Here is a 20,909-nt window from a genome sequence, read left to right as displayed (position 1 = left end):
AAGTCCGATAGACGAGCTAAGGCGGGACTCCTCCGTCCTAACCCCGTTCCCCATCAGCCCTTCGAATGGATCTCGTTCGACCTCATCACTGGGCTACCTCTATCGGACGGGTTCAACGCTGTACTAGTGGTAGTCGATAGATGCACGAAGCATGGCCCATTCATCCAATGTCAAGGCACCCTCAACACAGTCGAATTCGCCCACCTTTTCGTCCAACAGTTGATATTTTGATTCGGCATCCCGGATCATATCATCTGCGACCGCGACGGATGTTGGGTGTCCGAATTCTGGAGAGCGGTCGCCGCGGAACTTAACATGCATCTCTGCTTGTCTTCGTCGCACCATCCTCAACACGACGGCCAAACTGAAATCGTCAATCAAAGGATAGAAGCCATGCTCCGAGCCTATGTACAAGGAGACCGACAAAGCTGGTCCAAATGGCTCCCCGCTCTCGCTCACGCTCACGCATATAACTCATCCGTGCACTCTGCTACGGGCTACTTGCCTTAATTTCCTTCTATACGGATTCGAACCGAAGGGCGCCCTGGACTTCCAAGGCAAAGACGACCGTTATGTTGAACATCCGTTGCTTGCCAATGAACGCGCGACCGACTTCGTCGACGAAATGGAGCTTCACCGACGAAGAGCTCGAGATGCCATAGCTGCTGCTCAGGAACAAGCAGCTCGACAATTCAACAAAGGACGACGTACCGAGACTTTCCCCGTAGGCTCTTGAGTACTGATCAACCCTCACTCGCTCGAGCTGGTCGACGTGAAAGGAACGGGCAAGGAATTAGTCCAACGTATGCTTGGCCCCTTTCCCGTGCAAGAACAACTCAACCCCCTGGTTTACCGACTCGCCATTCCCGACACATACCCTATGAATCCCGTCATTAACATCGAGCACCTTCGGTGATAGACGCAGACAAGCATCTCGCGGCCTTGGACCGTCCTGTCCTGCCTGACCCCCGAGGATCTGAATTACTGGCGTCCGAAGAATACGAAGTGGAGAAAATAATCGCTTGGCGAAGGAACAAGTCCAAGGGTAACCGGCTTGAATTCTTGGTGCGATGGAAGGGTTATAGTCCCGTCCGGCCTCGCATCTCCAGAACGCGCACGAGATCTTGAGGGAATTCAAGGCCGACCACCGGCTCAAACGCTAAGCCGGTTGACTGTAGGTAGCTGTACCATACGTTTCGAGCTCCTCAGTACTATAAGTCTCGCTCCTAAACTAACGTCGCCTCCTACTTTACGGCGTACGCAAATAGAGCCCTCGCATAATTTGATGCGCATAACGCTATGCTCACGTGACCGTGTTGCGGGACTTGCAGCCTCTGTTCAGCGCCGGCGCTTCCGACCCGTCTCCCTCTCTCTTCCCATTCTTCAGGTGACCGAGTGCGCGATACTGCCGAGCCTCGATCCCTTCCCTATTTTCGTTACATAGCTCTTCGAGTGTTCAGAACTGCCGAGCCTCGTGGGGTCTTTTACCTTCAGATTTTCTTCCTCCCTTGTCGCTGTAAACTAGATTGGCTAGCTCATCCTCCTCTACGAGCCCTCTCCGCTTCTGATCGTCCCTCTGGCACCCTCGCAACTTCAGGGATCTACCTCCCAGACCCTCCGGCCGCGACTCAGCTTGGACCCACTTCGTGGCGCATCGTGCAGTCCGTTCCGTATATCTCATTGAGCCCGGACTCTACGCTGTATCCCCGAACATGTCGTACATCCCCTCACCGCCCCTCGCTCCGAACGTCGAAGAAGAAACCTTTGCGGACGGCCGCAACGGGCTGTACGAACCCGGTTACCATCCTCAGCATTGGTCGCGGGAGCTTGGGCACCAGCCCTTCATTCATGAGATCCCCGCCAGCCCCGAAGGTGTTGACCCGGCTTATGTTACTATCGACTGCCCTCGACATGGACAATCGGGTACCTTCCACGTCCTGAATAAGCAGATGGACAGTGGCGTCCCGTCCAGTCAATTCGCAGCGGCCTTGCATACCCTCTATGAGGCTGAACTTCATCAAGCCGCGGAATTCTGGCAAGTCGACCGAGCGCCTCCTAGTGGGCTCCTGCTCAGACCAGTCGCCGTGCAAGACGCTTCCGCCCTGTTCAACGTCCAGACCCTGGAGCTGCTCCCGATGCGAAGTGCTGTGGCGGTCATCCAACGCCATCTACTGGAACTGCGGGCTTACTCACGCTGTGCTCACCTGCAGACAGTCTTCGAGGAAGGCCATTTCTCTACGCCAAGCCCGGATCTTATGGGAGTAGGGTGCTGGGTTAACGAGGATGACATTGAAGTACGGAAGAGATTGGTATGGATTGGGGTCCCGGTCTGGTACGTAAGACAGTTCACGCCTCCGGCCTCAGCTACCCTCGTTCCCTTCGCGCCTCTTGACCTGATGTTGCTCCTCAAATACTGGGACGACGAGATGCACGCTCTTCCCAAGTTCATTGGTAAGAAGACTCGAAAGTGTCTACAAGCGGAGCAAGCCGACCAAGACAGCGACGAAAACAACCTCATCGAAAGCTGGAAAGTCAAATACGGAATGACGGCAATGACAGACGACAACCCCCTCTCTCTTTCCAACGCGCTTTCCCAGCTGAGTCTGGCGCGATACCTGCCGCGCGGACGTTGTGGCGGCGAAGCCCCGTGTCCCGTCCCCTCAGGCTGCGTCGAGCGCGATCACTGCCGCGCCGCCGTACGCCGCAGCGGGGACCGAACAAGCCGCCTCGTTCTTCGAAAACATCAAAGAAGGATGGGTCAATGACCCCGCACCTGGCGGATTCACTATTCCGTCTCCAGCTTCGCGTTCGCCGCCCAGAATTGCCGTGACGCCTCCTCCTCGTCCGGATTCGCCAATGGTCCTAGCCTCTCCCCCGCGCTCCCGACGGCCGCCCCTTCGACGCTGAGGACGCTGGATGCTACAGAACCAACTTCTCAGTCGACGGCGGTGAAGGGTGCGGTTCGGGCGACGTGGAGCGGGGAGAGCACGCGGGTTGCGAAGTGAGCACGAGGAGGGACGGAGGAACGGAGTGAACGGGTCCGGAAGCAGGCGAGCGAGCATGGCATGGGGGCGTCGAGGCGTCGGCTGCGGTCGACTCTGCTCGCGTCCCTTCTCTGTCGACCTTCCAATCCAACGCCCTCGTGCCTGACTCCTTCTCTCATACTCCCTCACGTCTGCTCGGTCTTGCTACGGACGGGGCATCCTCCGGGAACCTTGGGGCAAGCTCGAGAGCAGCTCGTTCGGCCGCGGCCGTTTCTCTGGCATGGAACGCGCCGACACGGACTTGCCAGTATTCACGCAACGAGTTTGCGCCAGCGGGGCGGTATCGCGCTACTTGGCAATCGCCTTGGGGGCCTTCCGAGAGAGGGATTGCATAGGCCGTGGAAGGATCAAGAACCGAGATGGGCGGAGTGTCCCTTCAATGCTTTGGTGCGACCGCCGCCCGTTCAGCAGCGGCCTTCACCCAGGCGTGGAGCGCGCGGACGTGGGCTTGACGTTCCTCGCGCGACAGAAAGCCAAGATCCGAAGATGACGATGGATGGACGGCGAGCAAAGGAGAGGGCAGCGGATGGATGACAGTGTGAGGATGAGGGCAGCGCTTGGAGGCGAGTGCATCGATCGAGGACGTGTTCGCGGAATGAGGACGAGGAGAGTACGGGGTCGGAAGCATGCAACACGTGTGCAAGGGCGAGGAAGGTGGAAACTGGGGAACTGAGGTACTCACCAGAGTCGACCTGACGCGGTACTCCTGCCCGTCGACCTCCCTGCTCGTCCTTTCGCAGCGGCTCGTCCTCGAGCTGGCGGAAGCATCCTCTGGGGGCCTTGGGGCGCGCATCGACGCGTCTTGCGAGGTCCTGCAGATGCAAAGCGCGTTGCTCGCCGGCGCTGTCTGTACGGCCTTCTCGGTGCTTGCTCTTGCATGCGCCGACGTGGCTTGTTCGTGGGACTTGCAGACACGCTGCGCGTGCGTCGTCCGCGCCGTGGACGGGACCTCGAGTCGGGAGTTTGACGAGTCGGACTCTCGAGGGTGTGTGCGCAGTTGCTCGACTTTGGGCCTTGGACTGGCGTCAGCGGGGTGACTACCGAGCGCGCGGCAGTTCTGCACTACTCGGTGGTCATCTCAACGGTCGCCCGCGAGAGTGGTGCCTCGAGCAGAGTGGAGTCTGGGGCGCGAGGTGGGACCAGGAGCGAGGTGGAAGTCAGGAGCAAGTAGCTCGGCGCTTGATGCCCGCGGGCACTCGCTCGGCGATGTAGCGCCCACCGACTTCCGTATAGGCTCGGACCAAGCAGCTGGCGAAGCTGGTGGGCCGCAAGATGGGAAAGGAAGTGGTCGAGAGCCTCGAGGCGCGATCGACGAGGCATAGGAACTGGCGCCATAGGCGCGCGAGCTATTCGCTGGCGCGAGAGCTTGGAATGGACTGAGAGCTCACCATTCTGAGTGCGAGAGCCAATTGCTTGATGGCATGATTACTAGAATAGAGTGAATGTAGATTACTTTAGAAGTCAAATAGAGGGAACCCGTTCACCGAGGGAAAGAAGAGGGATGAGGACCGGAGGCGCTCGAGTCGAACTTGTGGCAGCGCGTTCCGTGATGCGGTCACGTGCACACCAGTCCGCACGCCTCCACGGACGCGGGTCCTGGACTAGACGTGATTAAAGGGTATAATAGCGAGTAAATGCGAGGCACTGATTGAGGAGAGAGCCGGACACGTATGATACTTCTAATTATGGACTTCCGGGTAGCGGGTCATGATGATGATGATGATGATGATGATGAATTCAGCATTTATAAATCGCAACAAGTGAACAGATGTGCTAAGACGTGGTCCCGCCATACTACAGTACAACAGGAGAATCGGTGGTGGTTTCGTCGGGTGTGATCATGAGGCTTATATAGTAATGGGCAGGCAGTGATGTAGGGCAGCATAGGGTGTGTCGAGTCAGGGTAGCGCGACCGAGAGTAACAACAACACGAAAAAGTCCATCCTCCTCCTCTACCTCTCGTTCGCCTCTTCCAGCAGTCTACCTGTCTTGAAGTCCTGGAACCACCAGCGCACCGGCCTCGTTGAGTCAACCCCGACGAGGGAGATCCGGATTTTGCTGTCAAGCAATCTTGAGGCCTGTGGAGGCGCGGGTAGCGGGTCAGTCGATTATCGGTCTTGAATTCCCTCAAAATCTCGTGCGCGTTCTGGAGATGTGAAGCCGGTTCCCAAGTGTCGTGGACAGGGCTGGATCCTTTCCATCGGACCAGGAACTCTAGCTTGTTGCCCTTGGCCTTATTCCCACGCCAAGAAACGATCTTCTCCACTTCGTACTCCTCGGATGCCATGAATATGGATCCTCTGTGGTCGGGCAGAACAGGGCGATCCAGTCCTGCGAATTGCTTATCCGCTTCTTCATACCATCGGAGATGCTCGATATTGATAACAGGACTCATGGGGTAAGTGTCCGGGATGGCGGGTCGGTAGACCAGAGGGTTTAGTTGTTCTTGCTGGGTTGGACAAACGAGTATGTCCAGGGTCTGCAGGAGGACGACACGTGACGATTGCATCCCGCGTCGCGACACAACACGCTTTCACTTCTTGCCAAAGCGTGTGGCAGTCGACCCCTGTGCGGCGTATGCCTCGCTTTGACGTTTCGATCTCGGACCTTCACTTTGTTCTCCATGGGCTGTCGTAGTATAAATACCTCTCGTATTCTCTCTTCTCACCCCGTCGTCTCTTTCTCACTTCGTGTACTCGATAGTCCCACCAACATCGAGTACCGCTTCGTCTTTTCACCCCTCCCATCTGCATTCCCTCTGTCAGTTCTGCGTAGCTTTTTGTAGTGGTTCCTCATGTACTTCGCTCCCACCGGCTTGAGCTCGGCCCAGCGGCCTCGTTCCGGGGGTCAGTGTCGGTCCCCGCTGGTCCGCATCACCCCAATCCGGCGGCACCGTATGTGGGCCCACCTCACATCTTAACAGACCTCACAAGGCTTACCGGTGCCGGTGTGACTCTCCTCGCTGAACTGCCATTCCTGGGCCTCCGCACATCTAAGCGCTGCCATAATCGGGACCTCCCGACATCCGTTGTCTGTGGCTGTGCTTTGTTGGCGCTCAGTTCTGTGTCCCGATTGGCTGGGAATACGTTCTGATATGGTGTTTTCGCTCCGATCAGTGTGGCTCAGCTACGTTCCCACACCCGCCGGTAGGTATAAGTCATGCTGTCAGCCTTTTCGCTTCATTCTCCTGTTCTCACTTTCTGCTGGCTCATCACCGCCTTTCATCGATGCAATGACATGCTCCCTCTCGCCACCCCTCCCGTCCCAGGCCATCCACGTTGGTCTCCCCGACGAGCACTATGGTCTTCGCCTCGGTGCCTCCGCCAAGCTGGTACTCCTGGAGGCTCGCATCGGGATTGTTGCCGCCAAAAAGCCATCCCTGGATTTGAATCCGCTACAACCCGAGTTTGGCACCTGGTACCTCTGGGCCCGCCAAGTCTGCTACGCCCGGGTGAGTCCTCTCCACTGCTTTCCTGCCGTGCCGCTCATGCTCTTGTTCACCAGGCAGTCTTTGAAGCTCATGCCGAATACACTCGTGAAGTGGGCCACTTCGAGACTCGCATGCGGGGCCCGACTCTCAAGGCTCTCGATGCCCTCCACGAGCGCCTGGAGCACTTTGCAGCCCAGGAGTCCCCGTATCAGCAACTCATTCGCAATCTTCGGGAAGAGATACGCCAAGGTGTCCTCCTCAATGGTAACCTCGGATTGTGGGCCGGCACAACCTTCGTGCTCTCCCCTGCTGTGGCCATCCCCAGAGAGGACCCTCCCTGTGCCACGCAGACGCTTTCCCCTGACCCCTCCGCACCGCCAAAGTCTGGTTCTGCCTCTCCTCCGTACTGCCCAGTGTCTCCTCCGTACTGCCCGGTGTCTCCTCTCGACTATGCCGACATGGATCCGCAGCCATCCCCTGTCATCCCATCATTGCCTCCTGTCCCCGCACATAGTCCGCCTCCGGTGCCTACGATCGTGGACACACCAGCTCCCCCGCCAGTCACGTCGCCTTGCGAGCCCCTCCCATTTGTTGCCGACCACTCTGCCCTCCAGCCTGTGCCGTCCCCAGCTGCCGCTCCCACCACTCATCTTGCTCGTCTCCCCCTCTTTCTACCATCGCCTTCCCCTTCCATTGCTGTGTCCATCCCTTCTCCGCCCCCTGGTCCGCCTCGTGGTAGCGCAATTTCCCATGCGCCTCCCACCCCGCCCCTGATCGACACCATCGAGGACGACGTCGGGGTCTGCTCCATGTCACCTCACGCGCTGGAACAGGCGTCCTCACCAGCAGCATCGGCACGCGGCCATTTGTTCTGCCCCCGCCCCCTACCTCGTCTCCTGACACTTCTTCTCCTGCGCGTTGTATGCCCCACCGCGTTGAGCTCAAAGTGCCCAGGGCCGCAGATCCCGCTCTTTTTTCGGTCGCCCTACCATCTCCAGACACGGTCCCGCCCATTCCCCAGTGGAGTTCGCAGTCCGACTGCCTTCAATACGGAGCATATGTCTACGCGCCCTCCGTTGCCTGCGATGGCTGTCGCCAGCACCGCCTTTGCTGCCGGATTGACGCCCTGCCGGGCCAAGCCTGTGTGGTGTGTATCTCACTGAACAAGAGGTGCACGTTCGGCAACTTCAGTAAGTCCCTTCTTCCTCTTTTGTCTGCCCTTTTCCTCTCAGCGCTGATTCTTCTTTCTACGAGCAGAGCAAGGGGCCCCCGAGTACTCAGATATCGGTCACCATCCGGACCTCCCGAGCGGCTCCCTTGAGCTGTACGACTGGGTTACCGAGCCAAAGGGAACTCTCTTCGGCCCTCGCCCGGCCAACATGTGGGATGACTCCCCATCCGCCGCCGCTCCCTCGGTCCCTCCTCCTCTTCCCGCCCTGACGCCCGCCGCTGAGCCAGTCGCCGGTCTTTCACAACTTTCCCCCGCCCCTTCAAACTCATCAAACCATCCGCCCCGCCCTTCAACCGTTCAAGATTGTCCCGACTGGATGACCGAGGAGTCCGGAGAGGTCAGTCAATTCTTCCGCCGCCCTGGTATGCTTGGCGCTCCTGCGGGTCCCGATCCCGAGGGTGAGCGCGACGAGCTCGAGGAGGACATCGAGATGGCTGGTCCCGAGAAGTAGAAGCGAGAGTTCGAGTGGGAAGAGAGTCAGTAGATACTTTGCGTAGCCTCGTAGATGTCCGTCGAATGTATCCGTCCCTCTTTGTGTCTCCTGTGTGCAGTGTATCTCGTTCCGGATGGCGTCAATCAAAGTTCGTGCCCCACCCGCTTGACATCCTCCTCAAGTGTTCATATGTGATTGTGATGGACGGTGGATGTCAGAATCAGCGAGGCTAGAGATACACTTGCACCTATCTTCGTCTCACCATCCACAACACGATGGACAGACGGAGATAGTTAATCAACGCACCGGAACCATGCTGAGAACTTACGTTCAAGGAGACAGCCACGGTTGGTACAAGTGGCTACCCAGGCTCGCACACGCCTACAACTCGTCTATCCATTCAGCCACGGGCCAGCCACCCTATTTCCTTCTCTACAGCTTCGACCCCAAAGGCATCATTGATTTCCTGAGCAAAGAACGTCGGTACGTAGAACGCCCGCAGCTTGCTAGGGAGCGCGCGACCAAACTCGTTACCGAATCGCCAACGGGCTCGGGAAGCAATGGGTGTAGACCAGAAATCATCGAGCACCTTCGGAAGTACCGTGAATTCGAGCAGGACCTCTGCAATCTGGACCGACCCAGTCTACCGGATGCTCGGAATTTTGACCTGCTGGCCTCGGTAGAGTATGGAGGCGAATGGGTTGTCGCATGGAGGAGAGAAGGGTTATAGTTCCATCCATAACACATGTGAGCCCGCAGCCCATCTCCGGAACGTGCACGAAATCTTTGCAAATACAAGGCTTCACGAGGTCTCACCCGCTAACTATTCCATCCTTATCACTCGCATCCCGTAGTACATAGTATCCCTCTGAGATTATAGACCAACAGTAACATACTTCACTTTTCCCTCTATCTACTCTCGTCACTTCTAGACATCACACGTTAATCATGTGACCACATCCCAGCCACAATCCGTTCGCCAGCGCTCGTCTCATTCTCTTTCCCCTCCACATCGAGCTAGCGAACTGGTCGCTTCTCAATTCCTGGTGTTGAATTCTGTGAACGTTTGGAACGGCCGACTTCACTAGATTCCTCGTCAACAACCACCGTCGAGTATCCACCAGCTTCCTCCAGTCTTGCATCTCCTCCAGCCCTCCGCGCTTCCGAGAGTCGATCTTCCTCCCTTGCGACTATTGTGTTGCGCCAGCTATGCCAGCGGCCCGGGACTCGACCTGGACACTCTACCGCGGTCATTGGAAGATTTGTTCTGCCATAGCTCTAGGGAACGGATACTACGCTGTCTCGCTTAACGCCCTTTATGTCCCCTCGCTCCCATGTCCCAAGACGCCCAGGAATAAATATTGGTGATGGTAGAATTGGTCTCTTCAAGCCTGTGTTCTACCCTCAGCAGTGGTCTAGTGCTCAGGGCCACAAGCCATTTATCTTCGAAGTCCCTACCTCGGAGGAAGGTGCTGACCCCGCCTACGTGACGTTCGATTCCACGCGGGGAAGGACCAGAGGAAGGTTCCACGTATGAGATACCAGAACGGCAAGGGTGTGCCAACGAACGACTTTTCTCGCACCCTCCAAACGCTCTACGACGCCGAACTCGCTCGAGCCAACGACCACTTCCTGAACGTCCCGTCACCCCCTCGGAGCCTCCGTCTGCGCCCGGCGGATGTACAAAACGCCCTCTATCACTTCCGGCGCTTCACCCTCGAGCTCTCCCCCTGCGGAAGGACATCGCTATCATCCAGCGCCACCTCTTGCAGCTACGTGCTCACTCTCATCGAAGATACCTGCAGATGGTCTTGGAGGAGGGACACATGAGCGCGCCCTCTGCGGACATTCTGGGCATTGGAAGCTGGGTCGAGGAGAACGACGAGAAGGTGCAGAAATGGTTGGTCTGGTTTGGAGTACCGGTCTGGTATGTCACTCACGTCCCTCTGCCTGCTTCCACCATCCAGTCCATCTTCGCGTCCCTCGACCTTCGACTGCTGCTGAAGCCCTGGGAGGAGATGAAGCACGGACCGAAAGCCCTCGCTGGAAAAAGGACCAGAAAACAAGAACGGCGACTCCAGGTTGAGCTCGACAGTGCCGATGAAGACCCTGTATCAACTACATGAGGAACTCAGCCGTGGTGATTGCGTCCGCCCCACCCCCCGCAACACCCACGTTTGTTCCTTCCCCCCACGGCGTCGACACCTATCCCTTCCCCCCCCCCCCGCGCGGCGGCTCCTGCTCCAGGTCTGGCCCCGAAGTGGCCCCGAAGGCCCCGTCCGTCTTCGTTGACCAATTATACCTGGGAGACTAGGATGCCCCTGCGCCAGGAGGCTTCTCCATGGGCTCCCCTACGAGCTCACCTTGAAGTGACTCAAATAGTTTGCTCCTTTGAGAAGACTCGCCCATGGTGATTTCCTCGCCCAGGTCGCTCGAAAGAGCACTCCCGGAGGTCTCAGAGCACCAGAAATGTTCATCGCCGCTGCCGAAGCTGAGCGACGACAAGGGCAAGTGGAGGGAGATTTGCCCCGCTTCTCCCGAACATGCACGTCCCTGGCGACCAGCGAGACGCAGCCGTTCGCCGTCTCCCAGGCGTGTTCGCCCTAGATCACCGCGCTCTATGTCTCCTCGCCGTAGGACATCGCCGCTGCAATCCCCGGGGCACGAAGAACCCTTGAGGCGGTATCCCCGGTACTCTCGTCCATCTCCCCACCGGTCACCTTCTCGCCGCGCTCTCCGTGGCCGTTTGCCGACTCGCGATAGGAGAATGGGTGACTCCTACCGACCGAGCTTGAGTCATCAACGTCCCCAGTCCCCGTCACACAGCTCTCCCCGGCGAGGCCCCACTCGTGATTGATCCGTTCGTGGCTGTAGGGGTCGTAGTCCTATTCCGCGAGAGCTTCGCCCTCACCGCTCCTCGTCAACAGTCCCACCACGGGTTCACGGGTGCAGTCTCTTGCTGAGTGTTTGACCCCTTCAACGGCGGCTTCTTTGTCGCGGTCCCTAGCAGATTGCTTACATTCAGGCGGCCCGTCACGCTCCAACCCCGCCCCTTTTGAACGAGCCACTGCCCCCTCTTTGCTGGACCCACTGGAAGAACCACATTCATTGCTCGCTTGCACAGGGCTCCCCTTCATGAATAGGTTCTCCGATGACCCGGCCACACCCGCACCCGCGGAAAGACGATCGTCCTCCGAGATTTCCACCTTCGACGACTTCCACATTGTCCTCCTGTCGTCGGGAGCACCGGTTCGGACCAAATTGGCCTTGTTCTCTGCCACCGAAGTGGATGAATACCTCAGTCGTCCCTTCGAGCGAGACGGAAGCATCCCAGTCACCTGCATGCCTTGGGAAATCAGCGCGGGACCAGAACCTCAGCTTCCCGCAGAGAATGAGCATCTCATGCCGTCCCCGCACCTCCTACAAGCCAGCGGCGACAACGGATACATTGCCGTCCTCCGATGGCTGAAAACTCGCCACACTCACGTTGACGCCCTCAGTCGACCACCGGGGACTTGAGTTGCGGTCAAACACAAGATGTGGAAGTCTCGGCTCCGAGCACCGCAGCATCTCATTGCAGTATTGGAGAAATTCAGTGCTGGGCCGCATCCGGACAAGGCGGTCAGACCCCTTCGCATCCCAGCCCCGGGAGAGGTTGACAAGGAGGTTTGGGAGCTGGGCACCTACCACTTTCGACTCAATGTCGACCTTGAAGACTGCTCCGTCGCACTGGACGAAAATTGCGATATTTTCATGTGAAAGATTGTAAACAAGAGGCCAAACAATTTTTGTGTATTTCATCTGAGAATGATCTTCAAAATGATTGAAAATATCTTTGCTCTCCTTCTTAGTGACAGATTGGAAAAGGATTGATGAGAGCTTTGAAATCATTTGATTGCTGTCATACATGTGTCTTTCTGCCTCAATGATTCAATAAGTATATGAGACATACTAGCAATCAATTTGACTCTAATGATTACAGAAAGATACAAAACCAGAACTTGAAGTCCTGATTGTCAATCCTTGCTTGAACTTTCTGTTGAGAATGATAGTGATTTGGTTTTGAATCTTATGGCCTTGAAGTATTGAAGAAAGATGGTAAACAATGATCATAGAACAGGATTTCAAATCTTATGAACAGATTTTGTGGCCAATGATAAGAAGGATATTATAAATCCAGTCTCTATCAGTGTACATCTTGCTACAGTGCATATTGTGTCATGTTCTGCATATGTTTACTAGGTTTTATCATGAATGATTTAAAAAAGATTGCAGACATTTTTCTCTATCTTTTGGCAAGAAGGATCACTTTATTATGCTAGATGGCCAGGCATCATGGTTGTATGTTACATCTGTGATCCAGCCGTCATTCATTCAGAGATCATTAGCTTTGAAAGATACATAATGGATTGTCACACCCTGTTATGAATCTTACAGCTGTAACATGTACTCGAAAGAGATGTAACTGGCTGTCACACCCTGTTATGAATCCTTTTGCCATCATGTTCCATGAAGGATGTCAAAATGATTGTCACACCCTGTTATGAATCTTTTTGTGATCACTTTCCTCAAAAGATACATAAATGATTGTGACAGACTGTGAATTTGCAAGGGGTTTAATTCAGTCACAAATAGAGCCATCATAGCAGCAATCATGTACAGCTGTGGACACTGTGCCACTGTGGTGGTCCCTGCCAAACAGAGGCTATGAATGGTCTGTGCCACATGCATTCCATATATGTCATTCTCTTTTGTTCAATCAGGGTCAGCATTTACCCCCATTCACAATGTACACAGAAGTGCAGAGTACAACACAACTTACTTCCATGTGTAGTGTGTGGTGCAGGAATGTATTGTACATGCTACAATACACACTGAGATGTACATTGTGAGTGGCACAGCACATTGATGTACTTCAATGAATGTGATGCACATCTGGATATACATTGTACATAGTCAAATAGAGCATGGCCTGCTTGGTCAAGGCCAATGTATGTGGGAATGTATCATACATGCTACGATGTACACTGGGATGTACATTGTGAGTGGCACAGCACATTGATATAGTTCAGCCAATGCAATGTACATGTGGATGCACATTATGCATAGTCACCAGAGCATGGCCTGTTTTATCAAGGCCAATGTATGCAAGATTGTACTGTACATGTAATGATGTACATTGGGATGTACAATGCAAGTGGCTGAGCATGTTAATGTACCTCAACAAATGCCATGTGCATCTGTATATACATTGTGCATTGCCAATAGACCATAGCCTGCTTGGTCAAGATCAATATATGCAGGAATATACTGTACTTGATACAATGTACACTGGGATGTACATTGTGAGTGGCACAGCACATTAATGTACCTCAACAAATGCCATGTGCATCTGTATGTACATTGTGCATTGCCAATAGACCATAGCCTGCTTGGTCAAGGTTAATATATGCAGGAATGTACCATACATGCTATGATGTACACTGAGATGTACATCATGAGTGGCACAGCACATTAATGTACCTCAATAAATACAATGCACATCTGGATGTACACTATGCATAGTCAATAGAGCATGGCCTGCCTGGTCAAGATTGATGTATGCAGCAATGTACTGTACATGCTATGATGTACACTGGGATGTACATAGTGAGTGGCACAGCACATTCATGTCTAAGTGTTACATCCTCTCCACTTAGTATTCATGATTCAGTCCTCTGGTATTGCCACAATGAGGATTGAGAGCTGAGCTCCATAACTGTGTACATGTCTCTCATACTACTTTGGCAGATCCTAATCTTTTCAAGTTGTCTTGTGCACATGGCTCACATTTTCAATAATTGCATGGTCTGATAAAGAATGGAAGTTAGTCTATCAGACTAGTATTCACAAATGTATTAAGTGATGTTCAAGCACTGTATCAATGAGCCTTCATGAAGATAATGTCCCAAACACCATAACTGGGATTGTATTGCCAGGCATGGCCTATTCCCCGGCAAATTGGAAGCAGTGTGAAAACTGTTCCTGCTGAACATGCTTCTGATTCTCAACTGATTTTGATGGAATCAAATAGAAAAGAATTCAGTCCACTTCTCAACCAATTCTCAGCTTTTGGCTGGAGAAGTGGCCTGGGAATGATTACACAAGACAGTGCTTTCCCTAATCAGGTATCTTGCTCATTCATTGATCATTCTGCCCTCCTACATCATGTCAAGACATCATCATATTATTGCTTTGCACACAAAGTCAGCATGGTCTCCATGATAGTCCGTGTTAAGGTTGGACAATGTAACCATGGGTGCATGGGTACCATTTATGCAAACTCACTATTAACCATCGAAGGCACCCTGTGTAATCTCTATTCCAAAGTTGGTCCTCGCAAATCCTCTCATAGTCCGCTCTAGTTCGTCCTCAAAACCTTCACCCTTCATGCCTAAGAAATGCTGCACCCACTGCCGACTCCTCGTGATGAAGAACATAAGGTCCAGCAACGAAGTGGCAAAGACGAAAGCGAAGTATCTGCGATACTCGGCAAGGCGCCCCGCAAACGTGAGGGACGGGTCGGCGGTGAGGGAACGAGAGGCCCACGAGCCAGTGATGCGTATGCGGTTCACAGGGGAGCCGTACTGCTGATTGTTACCTGTCAGACCGCAGCAGGGACTGTTCAGTGACGAGCGTCGACGCGTACGCGAGAAACACGCACCTTGCACGATCCGCATGTTCCGACCGATGAAGATCAGCTCCTTGGGGATCTTGTCGGTGTCCGTGAGGAACATCCTCAGCTTTTCCTTCAGCTGGACGCTCCGCTCGTACTCTGACATTTCGCCCCACCGTCTCCTCTCGCTCTCTCCGGCGTTGTCCTTCCCGTTCCGCCTGAGCTTCACCGGCCGCATCAGCGTCGCGCTCGCGAACAAGCCCGTCTCGCCGATCCCCCACTCCTTCGCGACGGCCTCGACTTCGCCGTAGTCGAGAGTGATGAGGCCCCGCCAGAGGGCTGCATACTCCTTCTGGAAGTGCGGCCGGAGGCGGACGTAGAGCCCATGGTCGAGGAGGACGAATGGGGGCGGCCGGGGAACTGCGGGTGCGGGCGGACGAAGATGTTCCCCGGGTGCGGGTCGCAGTGGACCCAGCCCCAGTCGAAGATCTGCGCGCTGAAGAGCTCGACCATCGTCCGCATGATCCACGCGACGCCGCCCTTCAGCGGACCGCTCTGCAGGATGCGTGAGTAGTCGGGCCCGGCTGTTGGGAGCGTCGGCGAGACGGCGTCGGCGGAGGAGGCCTCGCCCATGAGGGCGCGGATGGCGCGGCGGTCGGAGAGGCGGACGCCGTCGATCCACTCGGCGACCATGACCTTCTTGGTGGAGAGCGCGGGGAAGACCTCGGGCACGTAGACCTTGTCTGCGAGGCGCGGCTCGGCGGCGACAAAGCGGGCGGTCTCCTGGGCGTTTTTGGCCTCGAGCTCGAAGTCGAGCTCGCGCCGGAGGTGGTCGCAGATATAGTCTGCAACGAAGCATCAGTATATGTGGGCTAGGACGACGGAGGGAGGAAGCGCACCGACGGTGAAGTAGACGGGCATGTCGAAGATGTACTTTTCGTAAATCCACATAACGATGCGGTACGCACCGAGGTCCCACTCAACCTGCTGGCTCACGTCCGGCTTTTGTACCTTGACCGCAACCCACTCGCCGCCGTCTTCTGGCTTGAGCTTGGCACGGTGCACCTGTGCGATGCTCGCGCTCGCTGCGGCGCGCTCGTCAAAGACCTCGAAGACGCCATCGGGCCCGGCTGGTGGACGGCCGAATCGCGGCGGAAGACCTTGTCGACGACGGAGTAGGGTACCTGCGGGGCGTCGTCGAACAACTTGGCGAATTTCTCTTGCATGGGGGCGGCATGAGGAGGCATTGTTGGCAAGGCTGGCCTACGGAGCAAAAGGAGGGTGAGTTGACGCATGCATGAAGGGACGGCTGTTTACGCACCGATCTTGATGTAGAGCCCACCATTGGAGGTGAAGAGGTCGTATACACGCTCGGCGACGCGGGCGTGGAGGGCGGGAATCTGATCGCTGAGCTCGGGCTTGAAGTTGAGCTTGTATCGAGGGCGATCAAGGCGCACTACGAGGGAATCAGCCCTTAGTATGGGGAGCATGACAGGATGGAAGAGGAAGCAAAGCTACGCGATGTCCTTCGCGGGAAGGTAGCCGGGCACGCGATGCGAGGACCCGTCGCCTTCGGACGGGGACACTAAGGAAAGAACTCACCGTCCAGAACGTGCGGAGATTCCTCGTCACCGCTGATGCGTTGAACTCCGTGTCCGCGAACCACAAAGCCCCGAGAGTGCCTGAGAAGTACAGTGTCCGACGAGCATACTTGGCTAGTCGAGAGCCGACTGAGGTATTGACGGTTGCGGATGCGATACAGAGCGTAGAAGCGGGACTGTTGGTGAAGACGGAGGCTGAGGCTCGTGAGGCTGGATTGGAAAGCGTTGGTCGAGTGAGGGCGGGCGCGAGAGGCGGCGAGGCGGGTGAAAGACAAGACCATCTCAGTATGGCAGAATTAGGGATGGCTACTCTAGTCTAGTTGTGCGATGCTTGCGTGGCCGTCTCCGACATGGGACGCAGAGAGGCGGGTGCATGGGAGTGGAGAGGACGACGGCTGGCGGCGGGAGCGAACATGGCGCGGACGGGGCAGCGTGACGGTGGCCTGCCGGGCGTACGCGTACAGAGCGCGTGACGTCACGGCCGGACGCTCGCTCGGACAAGCATCGTACGCGGCTGAGGCAGCTGAGGTCGTACGTCCTGCGGCTGAAGACGCGTCTCTGTGCGCCGTCGACAACGGGACAGACGAAGGCGATCTATTCGTACCGCAGCGTGGCGACTCGCATAGGCAAGCATTGAGTTCAGTACCCTTCCAGTGTCGCGCGTGAAAGCGTGGCCTCCGTCCTGCGAGCGACGACAGAGCATCATACAGACCATCTGTGCGCTGTCGTTGTCGCGACCACGTAGGAACACGGCAGTGTCAGACACAAGTGATTCAACAACATGGCAGGATACCTGAGACGTGATGCTGGATTGTGATCGCCGCCGTAGTCTACCTTCCTGCAATGGCGAGGGTTTGATATAGCATTACAAGTCGTGCAGAGTAGGTCGGAGACACTGATATATGAGTACACCCAGAGGCGACATGGCGTGGCGAGGGCGGGGCGTCGGGCGTTGTGGCGTTGTGGGCGAAGGTGCGGGGCGTGGGAAAGGCGGGCGCGATGGTGGGACATGTGTGCAGGCGTCCATCTCCTCCAGCGACCTCCCTCCACCCCCCCCTGCTGTGCCCACGCTCGAGCTGGGTATATATGCCCCCGCACACGCTGCTGCACCCGACTCTCACTAATCCCCTGCCCACCGCCCTTCATCTCCGCTTCTCGCCATGATGAGACGTTCCGGTGCCTCGCGCGCACCCTCGCCCACCAACACCACCTACTCCGGCTTCTCCAACTACCGCACAGACTCCTACCGCCCCATTAATCCTCCTTCCAGCCCACTCTCTACCGATCCTCGCGACATCGCCCGTGCGCACTTCTTGGAACTGAACAAGTATCTTGCGAGCTATCTGGCAAACGGTCAGTCCCGGTTCATCCTCCTACACCGCTGACGCCGACACAGCATCCACAGAGCCAGTCAACTCGCGTGCAACGGCAAGGCAGAAGCTCACGCGCCTCACCCGTCAACAGTTTCAGGAGCTGTCCACCGATGTATACGATGAGCTGCTGCGCAGGAAGAACAACTCTACAACTAATGAAGGTGCGTGCCACAGCTGTGCCACCCATTCCATGGCCCTCAACGGAAACGGTAGTACCCTTCCTCCCTGTGCGAGATGACTTCCATCCGAAGCGCAATCAGGCCCGACAGAAGCTCGCCACACTCCCCACAGGCAGATTCAAGGATCTCTCCAGCGATGTCTATTACGAGCTTTCCAGACGATACCCAGAGTTCAAGGAGGAGGTGCGTCTCCCCGTCCACCATAACACCTCTCTCTGACCGCCTGTCCCTCATAGCAGATGGAGCAGGATGCCATGTCTCCTGCCTCGGCCTACGACGACTACCCCTCGCCCGATTTCCCCAACAACACCCGAGCCCCCGCCATGGCCGCTCGCGATCCACCCCCCAGCGCTCGTGCCTCCGAAGACAGATCAAACGGCTACGCCGCCAGCCCCTCGCGAAGACGACCCTCCGACAACTTCTCCGCCGGCCGACAGAGCGCCGACGCGTACGGTGGCGTCGAGGCGTATGGTGCTGCGGCGGCAGGCGGTGCGCGGCGGAAGCCGTCGCAGGACGTCCGGAATGACCGGCGGAAGCCGAGCCAGGACACGGCGGGGCGGGGGGCGCCGCTCGGGGGCGCATCGGTGAACCGGCGGCCGAGCGAGAGCGAGAGCAGCAACGCGTCGAACGCGCAGAGCGCGACGGCGGGGATGGGGATGATCATCCCGAACAAGAGCACGATCGCGGAGGAGGAGCTCGAGGTGCCGTACGGGCGCGAGGTGCGCGACAGCGGGAGCACTGCGCGGGAACGCGAGCGGGAGCGGGAGCGGGGGCCGAGGGGGTCGCGCGCGGTGGATGAGGACCGCAGCGACTATGGGGAGGACGAGGGCGAGGAGGTGGATCAGCGTCCGGGGGGGCTGGCGGCGCTGAGTGCGCGGCTGCAGGCGGTTGGAGACGAGGACGAGGCGCGAAGCGGGGAGGACTACTTTGATAAGATGAGTCTTGGGCGGGCCAGCGCAGCGAGCGACAGGAGCTTCCCCAGAGGAGGGAGGCTCAGCGTGGGCGCGGAGGAGGAGCTGAGGCGGGAGTATGAGTTCAAGGTCGCGACGATGCAGCAGCGCATCACGGGCTTGGAGCGGGAAGTGGAGGAGTCGCGCGAGAAGGAGCGAATATGGGCGAAGGGCGAGGAGAGGGTAAGGGCAGTGGAAGACGAACTACGGGAGCTGCGGCAGGTGCGTGTTCGGTGTTAGAGGTAAGGTCAGTGCTGACGTCTGGCCGCAGCGGATGGAAGAGAAGACGACGGCGATGTTCACCATGCAGCAGGAGCTCGAGGCCTCAGGCAGGAACGCGCAAGAGAGAAGGATGCTACCGCAAGGCGCGCGAGAGAGGACGAAGAAGAACTGCAAATTCTCCGGGAACGCTGTGAGCGGCTCGAGGAAGAGCGTGCCGGAGGTGGTCAGGTACGTGATTTCTCTCCATTAGGTTCGATGATCTAACGCGGTGTGTGAAGGGCAATGCGGACATTCTCGACCAGTTGCGCTCCGATATGGAGGGCCTCGTCATTGAGCTGTCGGATCTGTCGAAACGCAATGACGAATTGATGACGGCGAAGGATGCAGACCTCGCCATCATTCGCGACCTCGACGCCCAGTCGAAGGAGTACAAGAGGAAGTACGAGCAAGCGAAGACAGAATTGCGGAGCGTCAAAGGTTGGTCTATCCAACGTCTGTCTTTGGCCTTGACTTACGCCCTCGCAGCCACCTCGCAATTGTTCCTGCAAGCGCCAAAGACCGAGGACCAGCTGCCGGTCGCTCAAGATGGTGGCTTGCTCGATATCCATGTTACTGCCTTTGTCACTGCCATTGATAGTCTTCTCACCGCCGGCCGCTCGAACGCGCCGACCCGTGTACTCACGCCCATGAAAGCGGTCGTCAACGCTGCCACAATAATCCTCGAGGACGTCAAGATGTACGAGCGACGAGCCCGGAGAGACTTCGACATCGACTCGCTACGTGTTCTGCGCGAGCGCCTCGAGGCCACACTCAGCAACCTCGTCGCCGCCTCCAAGACGCACGCGACGAGCTCTGGCATGTCCCCCGTCAGTCTGCTCGACGCTGCCGCAAGCCATGTATCCTCGACTGTCACGGAGATCGGCAAGCTGGTCCTCGTCCGCAAGGCGACGCGCGCGGAGCAGGAGCAGTTCGTCCCTCCGAGCATGGGCGCCACGAACGGGTTCTCGCCCGCTCTGCGCTCCGTCGACGAGAGCCGGCCAGCGCACCAGCGCGGGTACAGCAGCGCGAGCTCGCGCTCGTACTCGTCGCAGGCGAACCGCTTTGGCGACTTGGCGGCTCGTCGAGTAGGATATTGGGGGACCTGCGGGGGTCGCCACCGAGTAGGGGGAGCTCGGCGACGAATTCACCCCCGCCGATATTCGACAGAGTGCCGGCGTCGCATAGTACGGGTGGGAGGACCAGCGACGAGTCGGCTCCACCAGAGGGTCCTGAGGATGCATGGGCAGAGCTGAAGGTGTGTGCAATCTTCCGCAGGGCTATGTACATCAACTGACTGGTCGCTCTTCGTAGCCGTACCTCGAAGCGCAGACGGAGTCGATTGTATACGCCATCCAAAGCGTGCTGTCCGGAGTCCGGAGCCCGACACCACCTCCGACGCTCAACGAGAACTTGACGCAGATCATCACGATCGTGTCAAGTATCGTCGCGGTCTGCAAGGATAACCTACCCCCGGCGTCCGCGCCACAAGGCGAAGACATCCTACGCGAGCTCGGGGAGCATGCGAATCGGCTCAGTGAAGTGCAGGCACAGCCGGAGGTCACTAAAGAGGCAAGGCAGGTCATGGCGAAGTCGAGCTTCGCCGTCGCGAACGCGATGAAGGCGCTCATGAAGCTGTGAAATTTCGGCGTGTACCGTAGCGTAGGATCTATCCTTATTTTTTGACTTCGTTGGGTCATGGGTGCGGACTAATTGTGTTGGTCGATAATGAATCTTTCATGCTTCTGAAGTGTC

At 56.9% G+C, this 20,909-nt stretch overlaps 4 protein-coding genes across 4 annotated transcripts; 2 read left to right on the top strand and 2 right to left on the bottom strand.

Moving 5' to 3' along the window:
* Positions 1 to 3,420: 3,420 nt before the first annotated feature.
* Positions 3,421 to 4,379, bottom strand: B0H18DRAFT_1125273 (uncharacterized protein; the record flags this gene model as incomplete). Its single annotated transcript, XM_048034986.1, has 2 exons — positions 3,421 to 4,057; positions 4,111 to 4,379. 2 exons carry the CDS (start codon positions 4,377 to 4,379, stop codon positions 3,421 to 3,423), a joined length of 906 nt encoding a protein of 301 aa, XP_047886803.1.
* Positions 4,380 to 8,451: 4,072 nt separating this feature from the next.
* On the top strand, positions 8,452 to 10,264 carry B0H18DRAFT_1125271 (uncharacterized protein; the record flags this gene model as incomplete). Its single annotated transcript, XM_048034985.1, has 3 exons — positions 8,452 to 8,817; positions 9,651 to 9,818; positions 9,878 to 10,264. 3 exons carry the CDS (start codon positions 8,452 to 8,454, stop codon positions 10,262 to 10,264), a joined length of 921 nt encoding a protein of 306 aa, XP_047886802.1.
* Positions 10,265 to 14,467: 4,203 nt separating this feature from the next.
* Positions 14,468 to 16,675, bottom strand: B0H18DRAFT_1143152 (ABC1-domain-containing protein; the record flags this gene model as incomplete). The annotated part of the gene is made up of 8 exons (XM_048035659.1): positions 14,468 to 14,778; positions 14,842 to 15,145; positions 15,232 to 15,638; positions 15,693 to 15,900; positions 15,933 to 16,051; positions 16,115 to 16,223; positions 16,396 to 16,508; positions 16,537 to 16,675. 8 exons carry the CDS (start codon positions 16,673 to 16,675, stop codon positions 14,468 to 14,470), a joined length of 1,710 nt encoding a protein of 569 aa, XP_047886801.1.
* An 879-nt stretch (positions 16,676 to 17,554) lies between these two features.
* Positions 17,555 to 20,795, top strand: B0H18DRAFT_1125269 (uncharacterized protein; the record flags this gene model as incomplete). The annotated part of the gene is made up of 9 exons (XM_048034984.1): positions 17,555 to 17,747; positions 17,791 to 17,928; positions 17,981 to 18,129; positions 18,183 to 19,118; positions 19,168 to 19,341; positions 19,397 to 19,595; positions 19,644 to 20,172; positions 20,247 to 20,412; positions 20,469 to 20,795. The coding sequence occupies 9 exons, from the start codon at positions 17,555 to 17,557 to the stop codon at positions 20,793 to 20,795; spliced, it is 2,811 nt and encodes a 936-aa protein (XP_047886800.1).
* Positions 20,796 to 20,909: the final 114 nt, after the last annotated feature.

The sequence above is a fragment of the Fomitopsis serialis genome (genome assembly GCF_022376445.1).
Source record: "Fomitopsis serialis strain Sig1Antser10 chromosome Unknown B0H18scaffold_149, whole genome shotgun sequence".
In the NCBI taxonomy this organism is placed as follows: Eukaryota; Fungi; Basidiomycota; class Agaricomycetes; order Polyporales; family Fomitopsidaceae; genus Fomitopsis; species Fomitopsis serialis.
Note: the sequence above shows the minus strand (reverse complement) of the source record. Positions and strands in the feature narration are given on the sequence as shown.